Raw genomic sequence first — 20438 nt, 5'->3', positions numbered from 1 at the left:
AGAAAATGTATCATGATACACCATTAAATTCTGTGGTTTATTAATTTCTGGTATTTTCATGCAGTGTCTTTGGGCACCAGCAACTATCTAAAACCTAAGAAAATATAAACTCTGGATCGCACATGCATGACGCTATCATTACATCATCTCGTTTTTAGCAAAGAAATGCATGTTTCCACCAAGACTCCTGTGGAAGGCTGTTCTAAACCATTTTCCCCTTTGCTGACACATGGAGGAGCCCAGATCTATATCAATGACTGGAGCTCACACTTGGGATTTCACAGCTATGATTGGCAGCCTCAATGAGATTCAAGGTCAGACACACAGCACCCTTGGCAGAGATAAAGAATCAAATAAGGAGTCTGGAATACTGGCCAGTTGTGCTTATCAGCCCCCTCTCCCTCTGCTTCTGGGCAGACAGGCTCTGCAATGTCTGTAGCTTGCTCTCCTCTCCAGGGCTGTCTGTCTCTGGGCTGAGTGACACAGCAGGAAATTGCTATCTGATTTAGTAAGCATCCTTCAGGCAAAGGCAGTAATTAAAATATTCTGATTTCAAAATGCTAATTGTCTGTCTCAGTGTGATGGCATAAATGGATCGGAATGCAAAACAGATTCTTAGTACTGTATCATGCCCACTGAAGTGTTGTTTTAGTTTACCATAGAGTTATTTCTGGCATTCAAATGTGCTACAAGCATGCATGTGCGTGCTGAAGCATGGTATATTCACATGCATGTCCATTATATAATTTAAATGAACACTCTATATATAGTGATATCGATGGAAGATAATGCTTAAAATAATATCCTGGTTACTCTTGAATAATTGCTCATACATTCATTAGCCGTGTTGTCTCCCTGGTAAAAGGCGGTTAAATGAGATGCAGAAAATACAGAGTTGCTACTCTTGTGCACTCTAGCTTATTGCCATATACTTTCTCCTCATCCTCACAAAAAGCCACCCTTTGTTTATTTAAGATGCATTTTGGTATGGGGAAGCCTACTTGACGTTTATCTAGCACTTGCTTATCCAGATGTATGAGAAAGACTAGCTGAGCCCCTCGGTGGATTGACCTCGAATTTCCCTCTATTCACGGGACGCCTCAGCCAGGACTCTCAGCTAAGAAGGTCCTATAGAATCCAGGACTCAGACGCCCGAACGTAGCTTTCAAAGCTACGCGTGAGTTAGTCTGGGTGTACAAGGATAGAGGCAGGTGGTGTCTTCTGTAAGGGAAGCCTACAAGCCTTTCCCAGAAGTATTCCGGTCTACTCACAAATGATGAGCTAACCGAAGAAAACCCTTGAATGTGACTTATTGATCCGAAGGCTACAAGTTTACAATGTCTGCTGGAAATTAAATGCCAATAGCTACGGAGGCCCTGAGCTGTTAGTATAACATTGACCACCAGAGTTTGGTGAAATGGTACCCCACTTTTTAAATTATCCTTTCATGATCATTAGGAATGATGTCTCAAGACAGATGCATGTCCCTATCGGCACCAGTGCTCAGAGAAGCAGCCTTATATCTAACAGATTCTCAGGGTCAGCTGTGGTCACTCTTTCACCACGCACCTGAAAATTGCATTCCAGAGAAATTAAAGTACACTGTAGGAGTTCCCGGGGCATTAAATTGTGTGCTTTAGAATTTAACTCCTCAAATCCGATCTTAGAGACTGAAATGATCTTCCAGGAACAGGTGGGAAAATAAAAGAGGCACAACCCCCCTCTGCACCCAGGGATTTTGGAAGTTCCTACTTCGGCGTCAGGGTCTTTGGATATGGTTTGCCTTCTGTAGTAGGCCAGGCATGCAGCGCTCCCCTCCCCCATTCCATGGTGTGCCCAGTGCACCCTGGACCACGGACCTGCTGTCCATGGAGTGTGATCTAAGCAGGGTTCAATGCTCCTGACGACATTCCGAGCGCTCTGTGGACCACTCCGCCATCATCTCCTCCATTTGCTTTGTCTCTACTGTTTCTCCCTATTCAGCAGCTCTGTGAATGGACGGGATTACGGTGACCACTGGCCTGTGGGTTGTTGCTAGGACAGAAAACCCCAGGCATTGTTTAGGGAATGGTATTTGGTCTCTAGCCTTCTCCTGGAAACACAAGAGCCTTTCCTTTTAAAGCAGCAATCCCCACTCCAGGTCCCCCAGAAGCTGAGGTAAATATTTCCAGTTCATTCGGTGGGACGCAGGGCTGACCGCGCGAGGCCCCGCCCTTGATTCTGGGACTTCCTTGGAGGGGAAGATGAGGAATCTTTGATCACCGGTTGGACTGTCCACTGAATGTCCTTATGTTTTTGCAGGAGGGGAACGAGATCGGATGACAGCCAATCATGAGAGCTATCTCCTCATGGCGAGCACCCAGAATGACATGGAAGACTGGGTGAAGTCCATCCGCCGAGTCATATGGGGACCTTTTGGAGGAGGTGAGCAGCTTTTAGCTATGGAAAGCAGAAAGTCGAGGAAGCAATTCATCCTTTTCTTCCGTCTGCTGGTCCTGTGAGCTCCTATGTCCCAAAGGGTAAACGTTGAGATAAATAGTAAATTATTCAACACTATTGGTTAGATGCCTATCTAGATGACTCCTAGGGGGCTTAATCCAGATCACACGTCATTAATAATCAAACTTCTGCGACTATGTTGAATTCTAAAACGGAATAATATTAGGTTATTTTATTTTGAACTTTTTTTTCCATTTTTTGACTAACAAGTGATTGTGGTATACAAAAATGTCGAAACGATCCTTATTTTTACATGCTAATTTCAAAATCAATTAAATGTGAGTAAGTAAAACCCTAGAGTTACTTCTTATGAAACTGATAAAAAATGACTTAATAAATAGAATGTGTGTGTGTCTGTGTTTGTGTGTATGAGTGTGTGTGTGAGAGTGTGTGTGAGTGTGTATTGTGCGTTTGTGTGTGTGCGTGAGTGTGTGTATGAGTGTGTGTGTGAGTGTGTGTGAGTGTGTATGTGTGTGTGAGTGTGTGTGAGTGTGTGTGTGTGAATGTATTGTGTGTTTGTGTGTGAGTGTGTGTGGATGTGGGTGTCTGTATTTGCGTGTGTGTGTGTTTGTGAGTGTGTAAGTGTGTGAGTGTGTGTGAGTGTGAGTGTGTTGATGTGGGTGTGGGTGTCTGTATTTGCGTGTGTGTGTGAGTGTGTGTGTTTGTGAATGTGTAAGTGTGTGTGTGAGAGTGTGAGTGTGAGTGTGTGTGTGTGTGTATCTGAAGTATCTGTGGAGTGGCTGTACACTTGCACCAAGATGCTTCAGGAACTGAGAGACACATCACACAGCAGGGTCCACACAGTCATATCATTTCATCACCTCACACCGTGGCCATTTTTAAGTAGACAACACTGACTGACACACGACTTCTTAGAACGTGTCTCCTGTGTTCTGAGAGATGGACTGCGCAGATATTGAATGATTCATTACTCACCACAAGGAAGGAAGGAAGGCTTAGTTCACACCGCAACTTGAATGAGTCTTGGCAACAGTACCCTAAGTGAGGAAACCAGGCCCTACCCCTCCCCACGGTCCACTTGTATGATTCTGTTCACAGGAAAGCATAGATAGGATATCACAGAGAACAGATGCCCGGAGCTAGGGCGGAGGGTTGGGCTGGTGAGTGGCTGAGAGCTAACAGGTATGTAGTGTCCTTTTTAAGACTAACCGGTCATGGCTGCGCATGCGTCAAACCACTGCTGCTTCGGATACTCTCCGTGCGTAGACGATGTTCCAGATGTGTCTCGATAAAGCTCTTAGTCACACCTGGATCACATAATTCCCTCTGACCAAAGAACACACTTCCCCTCCTGTATCTACTGTGGACCCTTGAGTTTATTAATTCCAAATAGCTATTTCTCGCCCTCCTCCTTCCTTTCTGTCACCCAGACTTCTGTGGTCTTTGATTAGGAGGCACCTGGCCTGCCTTCCGCGGCTTGCCACCTTCAGATACATCTTAAATGTTTGTACCACTGTTCTGGCACCTCCTGGGGAAGCTACAAAATGTACTTCAGCCTCAAAATGGGTAGGTCTCCTAATCATACAGAGCATGTGCTCTTTCTGACGTTACCATAACGTGCTTTGGTTCACAGTGGCAAACACCTGAGACTCTAGCGCCCCACTCTCGTAGCAATCAACAACTAAGTAGGAAAGAGAGAAATCGTAGGACTCTTCATCAAATGAAAACAGTTATGTTACAACTACTCAGATTAACTGCCCAGCTGGAAAACTTCACCACAGAATCTAGATCTCCTGAACTGGGCTGTCTGCTTAACGTTCCCATGTTGGGAAGCCAATTGTGTCTGCATGAAAGTAAACTAAAAGTGTGTGTGTGTGTGTGTGTGTGTGTGTGTGTGTGTGTATGACTGTGTATGCCTGCATATGTGTGCCTATATGTGTACCTGTGTATGTGCCAAATGTGTGTCTATGTGAGTGTGTCTTGTGTTTGTGTGTATCTCTGTGTGTCTATGTCTATGTGTGCCTATACATTTGTGTATGTGTATCTGTGTGTGTGCCAGGACCTAATGTATGTCTATGTGAGTGTGTGTCTGTGTGTGTGTGTATGTGTATCTGTGTATGTATACCTATGTGTGTGTGTGTACCTGTGTGTGTGCCAGGAACTAAATATGAGTATATGTATGTATATTAGTGTCTGTGTCTATATGTGTGTGCCTGTGTTTGTGTGCATGTGTGCCTGTGTATGTGTGCCAGGGTCTAAATGTGTGTCTATGCATTTGTGTTTGAGTGTGTATGTGTGTGTGTGTGTGTGTGTGAGAGAGAGAGAGAGAGAGAGAGAGAGAGAGAGAGAGAGAGAGAGAGAATGTGTCAGTAATAATTAAAGAATCACTCACCTGAGAGGGACTGGGACACAGGACATGGAGTGAGGAATGGACTGGGAATGATACCCTGTCTTCATGTACAAAATTCTCACAATAGAATTTAATAAAACCAAACCAAAGCTGCTCGTCAAGGTGTTCGACCCTGGAAATGTTTGGTTTTAGTGTTTTATGCTTGTTTGTTTTGTATTTTATTTTTAATTGAGTGGAGTGGCTCTTTTAAATATGTTTTCCAGAGGTTTCAGGTTTTCAGAGGCTAGGGGCACCAGATGACTATAAAGCTATAGGTACAAGATGGTGTAAACTGTCCAGCATGGGCAGTGGGGACCAAACTCCTGTCCTACAGGAGCAGCATGTACTCCTAACCACAGAGCCAGCCAGCTCTTTAGCCCCTCGCTTGTTCTGTAAATTGAATTTTGTTCCAGTTGACTTTGAGATAGTGTTCATAGAGGTGGCCAATGCTAATCTGCTAAGTGGTTTTCAGTCACCTAGAGTGAACACACACACACACACACACACACACACACACACACACACACACACACTGCTATCTGCCAGGCTATGACACAGGGGGCTAAACCACATTGAGCAGTCATGCTATCCTGAAGGGTACCAACCTCATACAACTCAGAGTTTGGGGAAGTTCTTGCTGAAGGGCTGGGGAGGAAGGTGGCCAGGGGGGTCAGCTAGGGTTAAAATGCCAGCATTCCAGATCTGCTTAGGAGGCAGCCAGGTGGGTGAATGATTAACCCAAATCAGTAAATCATTCAGTGAACAGGACTGGAAGGTTTGGAGGACAAGGGCTGGGGGGAGCTCCCAGGAGCTGGCTTTCAGACCAGAGAAGTGGATACATTTTCAAACTTGCTTCAACTGATTTGGTTTTGCAATCGCACCTGTAGACTCCCCTGCTGCCAGAATTAATTTTTACAGACACATTAAAAATATATAGATATGTAGTAATATGTGACATAAAAGTCTGCATTTTACTATAGCATCCCCAAATAGAACGCATGTGAATCTTGTGTGACGAGAGGGAGAAAGGGGGAGAGAGAGAGAGGGAGAGAGAGAGAGGGAGAGGGAGGGAGAGGGAGAGAGGGGAGAGAGAGAGAGAGAGAGAGAGAGAGAGAGAGAGAGAGAGAGAGAGAGAGAGAGTGAGTGGAGGGACTAAACCAGACGGCAGAGAAAGTGCTGAGTCAGACAAGAGTTGTAGGACCAGTGCAAAGTCAGAAAAAAGAAATTAAAGGGGCTTCACAGGGAAGAAGGCACCCTTCCTCCGGTCCTCATGCTACTGCACCTGCTTCGTCTGACCAGCAGGCACGGGAGGCTGCGCAGCCACAGCTGTGACTAGGCAGCAGCAGCCCTGCCAGCTCCCGCCCAGCTTCCATTGAGAAAAGGGAACCGGAGCAGGAGGGGGAGGAGAGCTCCCTGCAAAACCGCCTCCGGAACAGCCAAGGAGACTCCGAGAATGGGCACCGGACTCTTCTTACGTGGCGGCTCCGCGGGGAGCTGGAAGACCGAAGGGAAAAGGGAGAAGCCTGCAGAGAGCATCAGAGGCTGAGGGGGTACCATAAAAGGAGCAGGGGAGTCCTTTGCAAGGAATTACCGTGCACTGGAATGCGTTCTGGAGAAGGTGCCAAGGATTCCTTCGCCTTTCTCTCAGATTAAAGGAGCCAGCCAGGACCGTCCAGAAGTACTCCCGAGGGGCCTTTCAGTCCTTCTTCCTCCTCCCCACACGCACAGGGCCACTTGCTGACCTTTCTAGAGGACTTTCTGTCCAGCTGAGAAGACAGTTCTCAATAAAGGAAACCACTCCTGCCTCGAGAAGGTAGTCGCCGCTTGCTTGCTGCAGTTCTTTTCCTGTGACATTTTGGAATGTCTGCAGAAACTTAAAAACAAAACAAAACCAGACAACAGCAGCAGCAGCAATAACAACAACAACAAAAAAAATCCTCAAAACTCACTGAATTAGGCAAAGGGAGAAGGAGAGTAATTTGTTTTGTTTCTTACCAAAGAGGACTAAATGAGATGTTACCTTAACTCGGGACTTGGATGATCAAAACCCCGGAGTTCTAGGAATCAGCACTTGAGACTTGACACATAAACAAACATGAGGAAGAGCGTCTGTGGGCTTCCACACAGAGGCAGGTTTTAAAGAAGCCTGAGCTGATCTTATAAAAACTCGGGGGGCCTGCATGATGCCTGAAGACCGAAATTCGGGGGGACGCCCTTCAGGTGCCTTAGCATCAACTCCTTTCATCCCCAAAACTACATACAGAAGAATCAAACGGTGCTTTAGTTTCCGGAAAGGTCGGTAGATGGTATCCTAAATGTCCTTCTAATGAGTGTCTGAATGTCAGGCCATTGTGGAAGCCTTCAGACCCGTTAGACTCAGACGGAATGGGGGTTTGCGAACGGAGGGGCTTAGCGCTGTGTAAGACATTGCTTGTCTTGACTGATTTTTTTTCCCAAGGTTCATATTGATCTGTGCGTTGCTGTCTGTGAGGGTAGGTGGGGCTTAAGAATGGTTGTTCTATAAGGATCCTTGACTGACAGGGAACTAAGTGAATCTGAAAGGAGGGGCTAGAGTACTCACTCTTGAGCCCTTCACACACTCAGATCCATCATCCTTGTTCTGACCCCTGAAACAGGTCCCTCCCTGTTCTGCTTCTCATCCTTTTGTTTTTCCAAATGGAGCCTCCTGCCATCTCCCTACCCTACCTGAAAAAATTTGACAATCAGGTTCCCTGTGGCAGCCCCTGCCCCCCTCACAACATTGGCTAGAAGTAAGAATCCCCTTGAATTCCCATAGTGTTGGGAAAGAACAAACAGAAGGAGGGGATATAACATCTTACAATCAACAAAAACAACCAAGGCATTTCTAAATTGAGTTGTTTTCAGGGAGGTGAAGGGTATGGCATTAGGGAATTAAATGTTTTCAGGAAAGGGTTATGTGTAATTATTTTTTTTTAAGTTCCTTTTGCCTTAAAGCGATACCGCTAAGGTAGAAGTGTTCAAAGGTGAGTAGTTAGAAAGGTACGGCAGCTAATGAGTGTGGAACGGCTTCCAGGGCTGTCACCTTCTCCTGGTCTTCTGCGTCTGCCGCCCCTTAGTTATTAAATCCCCTACTTATCGGCCAACCAACAAATGAGAAGATGTGAAATTCAAGTACAGTGGGAACTTAAGCCCTAAGGAGCTATGACCGTGATCACCTGTTAGCAACAAGGTGTTCGCTCTCGTTCTGACTTTACCTACAAAGAAATTAAATGAGATGCACACAGTGGCAGCTCTTGTATTTTTTTTTTAAATCTATGAGCATCTTGTGGCCACTGCCAGATTACATCATTGATAGAGAAATTATCAGAGGAAGAAATTGAGAAAGGCCCTAAGACAAAGATGTGAGGGAGAAATACCTTTGCTTAGAGCTTCCCAGCCCTTTGAGAGTAAGGAAATGTTTGGGGAACTACTTCTGCATCTCTGACAAAGCAGGGCTTTCTCCACCATTGCTCCCTCCCTTCCTCCAGTGCTGAAGAGCATACGGTAGGTGTGTGGGGATGCCTAAAGCCTGCTGTATGCCTTCAAGTTCCCCAAAGGAAAGGCAGCCCAGGAAAAATGTCCCCACAGGTTGTCAGGACAGATGCAAGCTCACAGGTGACTATTCTTACTTGCCTTTTCCTTACAAAGTCTTCCTGGTCTGGGGGACATTCAATATTTAACTCAAGGACCGATACTCCACTTACAAAATGCTATTTTCTGCTTTCTGTTGGAAGCAGGGAGGGAGGAGGCACAGGAAGCAAGCAGCCTCTTATGTCGGATCCCTGGGCTGTGTAACTGCAGTTCCGCAGTAGAGCACAAGAAGGAGGAACCCTAGCCTTTGCGGCTGCAGTGTTGCCAAGCTGCTGGGCCACATCCATGCATTTGCCACCCCTGCATTGCTGCACAAAGCGTAGGCACTGCTCAGCCTTGAAGTTTGATGCTAGAAAGAACAACTTCCCTCTCAATCTCAGACTCCAAACTGTCACCTTAAGAAAAGCATGGTTTTGAGCTTTTCTGACTCCGGTCCCCAATGGAGTGTTTTCTACAGTGGACCCCTGTTTCGGGGCCCCTCCCCTTCCCACTTGTCATTTCTGCAGAGGACTGAGCTGAGTGTGTGCAGCTAAGAAAGCATCCAGATGAAACAAAGGCAAAGTGCTGAGACGGCTGTTTTCCAGCTGTCCCCAAGGGTAGACCATGGGAATGAGAGACTCTCGGGATGTCAGCAGCGTTGGAAACAGTGCCAGGGTGCAGGGTAGAGTGGGGGACATTTCCAGGTGCCAGCCGTCGGGCTTTTCCTTAGACCTGTTCTGGCCTCCACTGCCCTCCCAGCTCCCTTTCTTGATTTGAGTACTGATTAAGGTCACTGAAAATGTTTCCTCCGTGGGTTTTTATGAAAACCTAGGAACTAAGACGCAGAGGTGAGGCAGGAAGCTGGTCACTGCGGTGTTCCGGGTTTGTCCAATGGCGAAAGAAGGATTATGGTGTGCTTTTAACCTCCTTGTTTTTGAACTTTAAAATTTCATCATGACTGTAAGCTTGAGATTGAGAACTATTTTTTTCTTCATGATCAGAAACTAAAGTAGAATTTTAACGCCTGACTTTAAGCTCCCAGTTCCCCAGCAGCTCTTTATAGACTGTGGCATATGACATATAGCCACTTAGAGCATCGGGGGTTGGTCCTGGGGTGCCTCCAGCCCCACCTTTGGTCTCCTGCCTCAGCCTGCAATTCCCCTTCACTAAGTAGCTGCTCTCCACAATGACAGTCCTTGTCTGTCACATTTTTCATAAACTCCAACATGGCAGTCCATTTTATAAAGCACATCTGATCTCTAGGTCTACAGCATGCTCTCAGGCCCTGTCACACAGCCCAGAACCTGTTTCATGACACTGCACTTCCCACAGAGATAAAAACTACTTTGCATAATTACCAAAACAGCTCCACCAGTTACCTAGAGATAGCCCCCCCAATTTCCCAGGCTAACCCATTTCCTCCCACGAAGCACACACTCCACACCATTTCTTGCCTTTTCACTTCGTGCCTTCTACAGGGCTCTCTCCTCCCTCGAAAGGTCGCTCTTTGTTCACGACATGGATAGCTCTCACCTCACAATTCTTTCTGTCCAGCCTTGTGTTTCATAGACTCCCTGAGCAGCACATATGTAGTTCACATGCCCACTGATTGATTTCTACCCAAAGTGAATTGCAGTGACAGGCCCGATCGGTTAATATCAAAATGAGTGGTAAACTGGTCAAGTGGCCGTGTGTAGCCTGGTATTTATAAATAGAACATCATTACAGTCTTTCTGCAGTTTCCTGCTAGTCTGTAAGCAATTTGAGTTAAAATACAATGACTTCATATTTATGGAGATTCAGCCAAAATCATCCTCAGAAAATGAATGTTGTTTATGTTATAATCATGTTTTTTTGGAAATTGATTTGTCCAAATACTATTGTCGAAACACAATTGTCCAAACACGAATAATTTTAAGCTGCATTACTTGTCCGTGAGTGGCATTTTGGAGTCTCCACCAAGCCATGCTGGAGATAGAAGAAAGGCAGAACGTTGTCCTCCGAGTTATGGCTTTGTAGACTCCTTGGGGACAAAGAAATAAATGAGTACCCATCTGTGTTAAGTACAGTAGTAAGTGTTGTATGGAGCCATGAGTACTGACTTTGTAGCTCATTTGGAAAGGCAGAGAATGACTTAACCTATGTGAATTTGAGTTTTCTTCTCTGTGGTCTTAAGAAAGTATGCAGCATTCTTGGGAAGAAAAAAACCCCCAGCAGAGTTAGATTAGTATAATAGACTGCAAAAAAGACATTCGGAAGCATCCGTGCCTGTATTTATAACGTGTGTGTGTGTGTGTGTGTGTGTGTGTATGTGTGTATGTATTTGTGTGTATATGTGTGTGTATGTGTGTGTGTGTGTGTGTGTGTGTGTGTGTGTGTGTATTAGATGTGCAGCCTGAGACAGGTTACCTGGCATCTTTTATTTATCTGGTTGCAGAAGAAAGATTCCATTGGAGAACATCCTTGAAGTACACGCAGGCCATCTGATTAGGTTCCCAGAAGCAAATGATGCTTCTGTAATTGCTGCTCTGATCTGAGGAGAGGCTACTATGTCAGTTCCCTCACTTAGGATACTTCCCTTTTTTCCCAAGTCTTTATCTCCTCTTTTCTCCCTCATTCTGGCCGACATCGGTACTCGCTGTTAATTGCGATGGGTCTTAGCTCTTTGATTTGAGCCTGTGTGAGAGGTTCTTGCACTAGGAAGCTGGTGACAGACAGAAGCTGGCCATCTTCATTCTGTACTAAAATAACCCTTTTATTTTGACTTATCCATTTACGAAGGGTGAATGTTTATTGAAAGTTTTCGCAGTCCTGATGATACCAGAATTTGTCTGCTAGGAGAGCTGTAGTCAGCAGAGGAACCAGAAACATTTTTTTCACTCTTTGATGAGCATGTAGTCTGGCAACCAGATGGGACCGGAACTCTACAATAACCAATAAAAGACACCTGGAGCGACAACTAGGAATTTTGACTTCCTTTGTCGGAAAACAAGGGCTGTTTTATTTTCATAGAAATGAACAGCACACCTCATTTTGTTTTATGGAATTACTCGTTTGTTTTGTCTAATTGAGAAGATGACATGTTGTAATCTTACACATGCATGGTTCATCCTGCAGAAATCTGTGGAGAACTTTTGTCTCATCCGTGTTGACATTACGCTCCAGGGATCTGAGGCAGCAGATGTCCCACAGGATTGATGCTGTGCATGCCGAACATCACGAATTTGAAAATTCCAAATCTGAAATGTTTCAGTGGTGACATGATGCTGCCATAGAAACTTCTATACCATAGAACTCTCTCAAGCACAAAACAACGTAAACTGATCCTCAGTTTATGTGTATAGATGTACTGAACCACTGGTGAACTCTGTTTAACCTTTGGAGCCATTGCTAAAATATCTCATTGTATCTGCAAATACCCTGCAATCTAAAAAATATCTGAAATCAGGACCACACTGGTTCACACATTTCAGGCGAGGGACACTTGATCTCTGTGAACCTTGAAGTATCTCAAGCTGGCAACAGTTCAGTTCTCGCCTGTGTGCCACCATCCGAAACTTGCTCACATCTCCCCATAGCTATATTGTGAACTTTAAAGACTAGAGGCATTTGTATACAGAAGATTTTTTAAATCTTAGAAAACAGAAAGGATGCTATACCCACTTCATGCTTATTTAGGGAGCGACCTGAAATTGGCATTATTTAAATTCACATTTTGAGGAAGCACTAGAAACAAGAGTGAATCGGACGTTGTGGCTTCATGGGTATTGTGCAAACAGTTGTTGTGAAGAAGCAAAGGTCAGGTTCTGGAGACTTCATTGTGTGGAAGAATTTGTTGACCAATCTGGGCCAGGGGACACCACTGGACAGCAAGTAGCAGGACAGCACCAAGATCTGATTTAGAAAGGACAAGCATCTTCATCATGCAGCCATGCCTGGGAGCAGAAACATTTGCTCCTGACTGGGAGAAGAGGCTCAGGAGACTCAGAGGCAACAGGAGTGTTTAAGGTCAAATCTCAGAGCTCAGGAAGTTATGAAACTCCTGAGATCTGTCTTGGGGAAGCAGATAATCTGAGGGGGAAATGCCTGCACGTTAGGCAGGGACATTTAGAGCTGCAGCTTTTGTGAGTTGTCACCCATGCTGAGTGTGCCTTCAGCAATGCAGGACATCTGAGTTGTCCATGATCCTGTGAGAACTCCCCTTCCACTCCTGTAGGCAACTGTTGGAGCTACTTGGATTGTCGTCAGTGACCATATGTTTTCTGTTGTCACCTCAGAACAATCAAGAAACAATCACTCTGACAGTGTTTTTGCATGGGTTGGCAACTCCGGTCTTCAAAAACACATGCAAGAAACAATGTCTCATCTAGTGTAGCAGCCAGGAGAAACAATGTCTAATCTAATGTATCAGCCAGGAGCTTGGAGGGGAGCAATGTGAGCATGAAATATGTGAAGAGAAGAAACCCCATGGACTCCTACATCAAACTTCAGTGAGATGGGAAGATAGTTGTAAACAGAAGATAAGATGTTGGGGAGTCAAAGAACATTGAAAGAAAAATTGGTTTAGCTCCTTTTAAATTTTTCCCCACTGGATGATTTTAGCGACTTTGTCAAAGATCAAGTGACTATAGATGTGTGGGTTCATTTCCCGGTCTTCGGTTCTATTCCATTGATTTACCCACCTCTCTTTGTACCAATACCATGCAGTATTTATCACTATTGCTCTGTAATACAGCTTGAGGTCAGGGATGGTGATTCCCCCAGAAGTTCGTTTATTGTTGAGGATAGTTTTCACTATCCTGGATTTTTTGTTTTTCCAGATGAATTTGCAAATTGCTCATTCTAACAGTATGAAGAATTGAATGAGAATTTTGATGTGAATTGCATTGAATCTGTAGATTGCTTTTGGCAAAATAGCCATTTTTACTATATTAATCCTGCCAATTCATGAGCATGGGAGATCTTTCCATCTTCTGAGATCTTTGATTTCTTTCTTCAGAGACTTGAAGTTCTTGTCATACAGATCTTTCACTTGCTTGGTTAGAGTCACACAGAGGTATTTTATATTATTTGTGACTATTGTGAAGGGTGTCGTTTCCCTAGTTTCTTTCTCAGCCTATTTATCCTTTGAGTAGAGGACGGCTACTGATTTGTATGAGTTGATTTTATACCCTGACACTTTGCTGAAGTTGTTTATCAGATTAAGTAGTTCTCTGGTGCAATTTTTGGGGTCACTTAAGTATACTATCGCATTATCTGCAAATAGTAATATTTTGACTTCTTCCTTTTGTATTTTGTATCCTTTGATATCCTTTTGCTGTCTAATTGCTCTGACTAGGAATTCGAGTACTATATGGAATAGGTAGGGAGAGAGTGGGCAGCCTTGTCTAGTTCCTGATTTTAATGGGATTCCTTCAAGTTTCTCTCCATTTAGTTTGATCTTGGCTACTGGTTTGCTGTATATTGCTTTTACTGTGTTTAGGTATGGGCCTTGAATTCCTGATCTTTCCAAGGCTTTTATCATGAAGGGATGTTGAATTTTGTCAAATGCTTTCTCAGCATCTAATGAAATGATCATGTGGTTTTATTCTTTGAGTTTGTTTATATAGTGGATTACATTAATGGATTTCCATATATTGAACCATCCAGACACAGTTTACAGGGGTTCATACTTGCAACCCTTTTAATCAGGAGTGGATTGGTTGTAGGGAGAGAAATAGAGTGAGGTGAGAGGGCCACAGTTTTGAGGTCAGCCTGGGTTAAATAGCAAGACTCTATCTTAGAAGAAGGAGAGGGGTGTGGAAAGATTTAGAATATTGGTGTTGAAGGGTCAGATAGGCACTTACAGTGTGACAGAGCATGTTGAATAGCCCAACCTGAGATAGAAACCCAGGAAGGACTGGCACATGTAGAACCACACCAGGGCCAACAGAGGAGATGTAGACAATGAAGTGAGCACAGCTGAGAGCAGAATTCTGACAAGTGCATTATGGGAAAGGGTCGCAGGAGGCATAGGGGCATCCAAGAGGCCAGAATCCTGAGACCAGAAAGGGCCAGGAGGCAGAGTGGGGCTGCAAGTTTCAAAAAGGACAGAACAAGTCATGAAATCAGTGGGAAAAACCAAATGAAGATGACAGAGATCTCGTGACTTAGAAAGTGTTTCTAAGTGTAGGACAATGAAAGCTTCATACGGTGGCAGGGCAGATGTCAAATGGCAATCTCTTAAATGTGGACAGAGGTGACAATGAAGCTAGTTACACCACAGAAGGAATCAGGGGAAGAGTGGGCTATTCGAAATTACATTGCTCCCAGAACAATTTTAAATCAGCCAGTGATATCATTGTTACTATTACTACTACTACTACTACTACTACTACTACCACTACTACTACTACCACTAGTACTACTACTACTACTACTACTACCACTACTACTACTACCACTAGTACTACTACTACTACTACTAGTACTACTACCACTACTACTACTACTACTAGTACTAGTACTACTTCCATCAGTGATTTCTCTCTCGAAGTTTAATCTTACACAGGAGACTCCTATTTATGGTGTGGTACCATAGGAAGCCAGAGACGGTAGGTCCATTCTATTCCAGAGCTCCTGATGTAGTCAGTACCTATTGGCATCTTCACTCTCCCTTTGAAGACAAGTTCCACCCCAGAAAGCTAGCATTTCCCCCACAGGGATTACGTATCTCGTGGACAGTGCCTACATGTTTTCTCTCTCTTATATGGCTTATTGCCAAGTGTGTAAGTTTCTTGTGACAGAAATGAAATCTCTGGGCAGTAACAGCCTCTCTGAAATGTCAGAGGTCTTTCTCTATTTTTTTTTCTTGTTGTTCTGTCTTTTCCTCTGATTGATGTATTCTTGGTGTTCTGAACGCCTCCCTCCTCGGTGTGATGAGAAAGGCTGAGAAGCCATAGAGGGGAAATGGAGGGTTTCTTTCCCACTCTCTCTGAGGCAGTCGTCCACGAGAAGAAGTATTATGTAAGCAACAGGGCCCACGTGACTCTGAGATTCCTCAGCTGTGAACAAATTGGCCTCCCTGTTCACTAAGCTTTGTTACCTTTTGACAAGTTCTTGGTAAGTCATCCGGAAACACGGCAGTGGAGGTGGTGCCTGCCTCCCGGGTCCTGTGAGATTAAATGAGAATGTAGATAAATACCTGGTAAAATTCCCGGCATACAGGACCTGCATATTAGCCCTCTTTAGAGCGTGCTGCTGGGCTCACTGGGAGGACTTCCTGATACTTTAAATTATCATGACAAGTGAGAAAAGGGAGGTTTCTGGTACCTGGGCATAAGTGAAGGTTTACAGAGAATGGTCTGGACGGAGGCACACTTTCCTTCTGTCATGGGAGCTCTGACCTGAACAAGGTACTGAATCTCTCTGAGACCACCCACCTCCGACATATAGATACAGTAGCCAGCTGCTCCACATATTTTACAGAAAGTAGAGAATGCTTGTCAGGGACTTAGTGTATGGTGTGTAATAAGCACAAGCCTCTCGCTATGCTTTCTAAGGAAATTCTAAGCAATGCATTTGAGAAAGTGACACTCAGAAAACTGAATTGCAAAGCAAATCACCGGACATTTTGAATGGGTTATAGCCCAACACAGCTAGTTCTAAAAAGAGGACTGAATCACCAATAGGTATTTGTAAAAAGGCTTGATATCATTAGTCATCGGGAGAATGTTACCCCTTCACTCCAGTAAGAACGGTTGTATCAAAAGTCCTGAAGAGGACAAGTGAGCGCTGGCCAAAATGGAGGGGAAGTGTAACCCTTGCACAGGTTAGTGTGGCTATCATTTACTGCAGGCATTATGGCAATCTGGGGTTTTCTCAAGGAGTTAAAAAAAAAAAACAATCTATGCTCTATCAATCATATATGTCTTAATCAGGGTTTCTATTCCTGTACAAACATCATGACCAAGGAGCATGTTGGGGAGGAAAGGGTTTATTCAACTTACACTTCCACATTGCCGTTCATCACCATGTTACTTACTGGCTTGCTTACCCTGCCTTGCTCAGCTTGCTTTCTTATAGAACCCAGGACCAACAGCCCAGGGATGGCTCCACCCAAAATGGCCGCCCCCCACCGTCCACCCCACCCCCATCACTAATTGAGAAAATGCCTTACAGCTGGGTCTTATGGAGGCATTTCCTCAAGGGAGGCTCCTTTCTCTGTGATAATTGCAACTTATGTCAAGTTGATGTACAAAACCAGCCAGTACTATATACATACATATATGTGTATGTGTGTGTGTCCAAATATATACATATAGACATACAATATACATCCAAAAGAAAGTAGCATGTTAGCATGTCCGAGTTTATTGTAGTACCTCATACCATGGTGAAACCTCCAACATCCATCAACTAGTTAATAAGAAAAGTATGGTCCCTATAGAAAGGAATACTCTTCAGCCATAAAACATGAAATCCTGCCCTTTGCAAAAGGATAGATGGAACTGGAGATAATTATATTAAGTGAAATAGAACAACACAGACAATCCAATATCATGGGCTACCATTCAGGTGAAAAACACAGAAATGTTGATCTCTTAAGAGTAGAGTGGTGGGTACCAGAGAGGAGGGAGGGACGGAGAACCTGAGGAACCGCACTGGGTTATGGCCGGATAGCAGCAAGATGTCTGCTATGCCAGCGAGCATAGGTGCCAATCACCAAGGGGGAAAAAAACAGTATTAGCTGTTTACAAACCTGGTAGAACAAGTCTTTAATCCCAGCACTTGGGAGGGAGAGGCAGGTGATCTCTGAGTTGAAGCACAGCCTGGTCTACAGGGTGAGTTCCAAGGAAAGAAAAGAGAAAAAAAAATTTAAAAAAAGAAGAAAGGATTTACCATCTTCATCATAAAAGCATGACAAGTGTTTAAGAGAATTATACACTTCATTTAAACATTATTCAGTGTTTATGTTACGCATGTATTAAAATGTACAGTGCCCCTTACATATGCATAATCGTTTGCATGTTTATCAGTTTAATATTAATTCTTAAAACTCCATTGATGACTTTAATGTCTAAGGAGGAAACCAGATCCTGTCTCTCCACTGTCTGGAGCTATTATTGGCAATTCTCGATCCCATGGTAGTTATGTATAACTCATTGCTTCTTGTGGTCAATACCAGTCTTTGCGACCACCCAGTGTCAGTTACCTTCTTTTGATAGCTGTGGCAGTTCCTTCTCCTCGCCCAGCTCCTTGGATAAGCCAATGGAAGGAAGGGGTTAACTGAGATGTCCAGCCAGAATTCTTTCCAAGAACCCAAACATATCCAGAAGAGCTTAGCCACTCTTCCCAGGCTGCAGGACAGGATGTGAGCATTCTGCCGCAGGGAAGTGGGAGAAGCATTTTATCTCCTGGCCTCTGAAATCGAAATGTCGAGAGAAAGCGGGCACGTGAATGGTTGCTGAATTATTAAACAGTGTCTGCCACACCATTACCCAGGAACTGCTTGTCCTAAGTTCTACAAAGGAAGCCCCATCCCCCTGTGACCTGCTGCCTTCCCCACTGCCCCTCTAAACACCACTTCCGGTCTTTCTAAAATGAGTGCGTGTGAACTCCATTTGCGCTAGGTTTGAGGCCACGTACAGAATTGCTTTGTCTGTCGGTGCCATTCCTAACGGGGCTAAGAACACACTCCTCAACAAGCAAGATGTTTTATCGCTTGGAATGTGATGATTCTGCACTATGAATCCGCAAATAAATTATATAACAGCCATCTGTTGTTATTATCAGATCTTTGAGTTAATGGCTGCTGAGTAAGGCTTCTTGGGCCTTACACGATTTCCACATGTAACATTTGTTTTTCTTCCCCCTTTGTGAGACTCGGGAGTTTCCAGTTCCCTTTATTATTGGAGCTTAGACTATCCCAGAAGGGTGGCAGAAGGAAACCCCGAGGATCCATTGGATGTGCGTGTGTGGTGAGTTTGGTTGTACATCGCTGGGAAGCAGCAAATATCAGATACTTGCCACCATTCCAGCCTGAGTCCTTCACAATGTGTCTGAAAGGAAAACAGCAATTAATAAGTAGAAAAACATTTCTCTGTGGTCTCTCCTTTTTCCAGGTATTTTTGGACAGAAACTGGAGGACACGGTCCGATATGAGAAGAGATACGGGAACCGGCTGGCGCCCATGCTGGTGGAGCAGTGCGTGGACTTCATCCGACAGCGGGGGCTGAAGGAAGAGGGCCTCTTCCGACTGCCCGGCCAGGCAAACCTTGTCAAGGAGCTCCAGGATGCATTCGACTGTGGAGAGAAGCCCTCCTTCGACAGGTATGTCAGACAGGCCACGGCTTGACTGACCATCCTTCATGAGACACTCAGCCCGGGCGAAGGGATGCTGTGGGCTGAGTGCCTGATGACTGACAAGTTAGATAAACAGAGAGTAGATTGTTAGATTTGGCAACATGATTTTGAATTAATTTTACTAAGTAACAGAGGAAATTTTGTAGCAATTTCCATGTTGGTCCCAGCCATTGACTTTGCCTCCTCTTAAAGCTATTACCTAATCTTGACCTCTGTACTAGAATTCAAATTCTATTAACCTTTTGTTTGGGGAAAATAAATCACTTGTATGTCTTTTAGAAAGGTTTTTTTTTGTCTTCAAAAAGTGATAAATGACGATACAGATGTTGGCATCGTGGTTTAAATTATCTTAACGATAGTATCATATTTAAGAATGCACCTATTTCTGCCTTAGCCAGGAACTTATTCATCAAGTCACAAGGCGTACAATATTGTGAAATTTGAAAAATAGTAAAACTTCCAGACATGAAACTAGCAAGTATCCCTGAGAGTCCTTCATTGTTGATACTTTGTTGAGGATCCCTGAGAGCCCTTCATTGTTGATACTTTGTTGAGGATCCCTGAGAGCCCCTCATTGTTGATACTTTGTAAATGATCTCCTTCTTTCACTTTAAATTTTAATAGAAAAAAACTTTTATTTTACTATCATTATGTGGCAGAAACTTTTACATTCTGAAAGTGCAAACATGCCCCTTTATCCCAACATATTTGAAGACAGAATTTCCTTCATAGTACTATCTTAGTTGGGTTTTACTGCTGTGAACAGACGCCATGACTAAGGCAACTCTTATAAGGGCAATATTTAACTGGGGCTAGCTTACAGGTTCAGAGGTTCAGTCCATTATCATCATCAAGGCAGGAACATGGCGGCATCCAGGCAGGCATGGCGCAGGAGGAGCTAAGAGTTCTGCATTTTCATCTGAAGGCTGCTAGCAGAAAACTGGCTTCCAGACAGCTAGGATGAGGGTCTTAAAGCCCACACCCACAGTGACACTCCTATTCCAACAAGATCACACCTCCTAATAGTGCCACTTCCTAGGCCTAGCATATACAAACTATCACAAGTACCTTCTATAATCACTCCAAAACCTCACACTAGTGTGAGTGGACACAGCTCTCCAGGACAGACAGGAAAAGAGAAGCTGACATCCTGTGGTGAAGGAAGCGTCATTGAGAGAGTATTCACCCCCAGAATTCAGACATGCTCACCATATCCTCCATCACCCTTCCTTGTCCTTCCAGCAGAGCTGTAAGTGATGGTCATTCTCAGCACTGACAACACGTATCAGGGTATAAACTCTAACACCGACGAGGGGACAGGAAGAGGATTTACCTAAGTGTGGGTGGAATCATTCCGCTGGCCAGGGATCCCAGTGGAAAAGACAAGGAGAAAACAAGCTGCCTCCTGACATTCGATGTGGACATAGTATGACCCGACACTTCATGTTCCTGTCCCATGCCACCTTATCTATGTAGACTGTACCCTCCAACTGTAAGCCAAAAGGCTGCACCGTCCGACTGTGGGCCAAAAGGCTCACCTTCCAACTGTGGGCCAAAACAAATCCTTTCTTTAGTTTGATTTGTTGGGTATTTGTAAGAAAAATATCTAAGGCCATGGTCTTTTGTCCTTTAGTTCTTTCTCTAAATCCTTGCT

At 44.3% G+C, this 20438-nt stretch overlaps 1 protein-coding gene and 1 long non-coding RNA gene across 8 annotated transcripts in view; one reads left to right on the top strand and one right to left on the bottom strand.

Annotated features, from left to right (window-relative positions):
- The window catches only part of Arhgap24 (Rho GTPase activating protein 24), a 383238-nt gene that overhangs the window by 327598 nt on the left and 35202 nt on the right, over positions 1-20438 (top strand). For 6 of the 7 annotated variants that reach the window (NM_001393820.1, XM_039091823.2, XM_063273047.1 and 3 more), the window contains 2 exons: positions 2302-2424; positions 18544-18751. In NM_001393820.1, the coding sequence (NP_001380749.1) occupies positions 2302-2424; positions 18544-18751 (331 nt within the window). Of the gene's footprint in view, positions 1-2301; positions 2425-6769; positions 7145-18543; positions 18752-20438 lie in introns of those variants that run through there. The other variant, NM_001012032.2, reaches the window with a different exon arrangement.
- On the bottom strand, positions 11-18546 carry LOC134481822 (uncharacterized). The gene is made up of 2 exons (XR_010057666.1): positions 17181-18546; positions 11-15591 (listed from the first exon to the last, which is right to left on the bottom strand). It is a non-coding gene; the product is annotated as an uncharacterized LOC134481822 (long non-coding RNA).

The sequence above is a fragment of the Rattus norvegicus genome, chromosome 14 (genome assembly GCF_036323735.1).
Source record: "Rattus norvegicus strain BN/NHsdMcwi chromosome 14, GRCr8, whole genome shotgun sequence".
NCBI lineage: Eukaryota > Metazoa > Chordata > Mammalia > Rodentia > Muridae > Rattus > Rattus norvegicus.
This window is presented reverse-complemented; position numbering and strand designations above follow the sequence as displayed.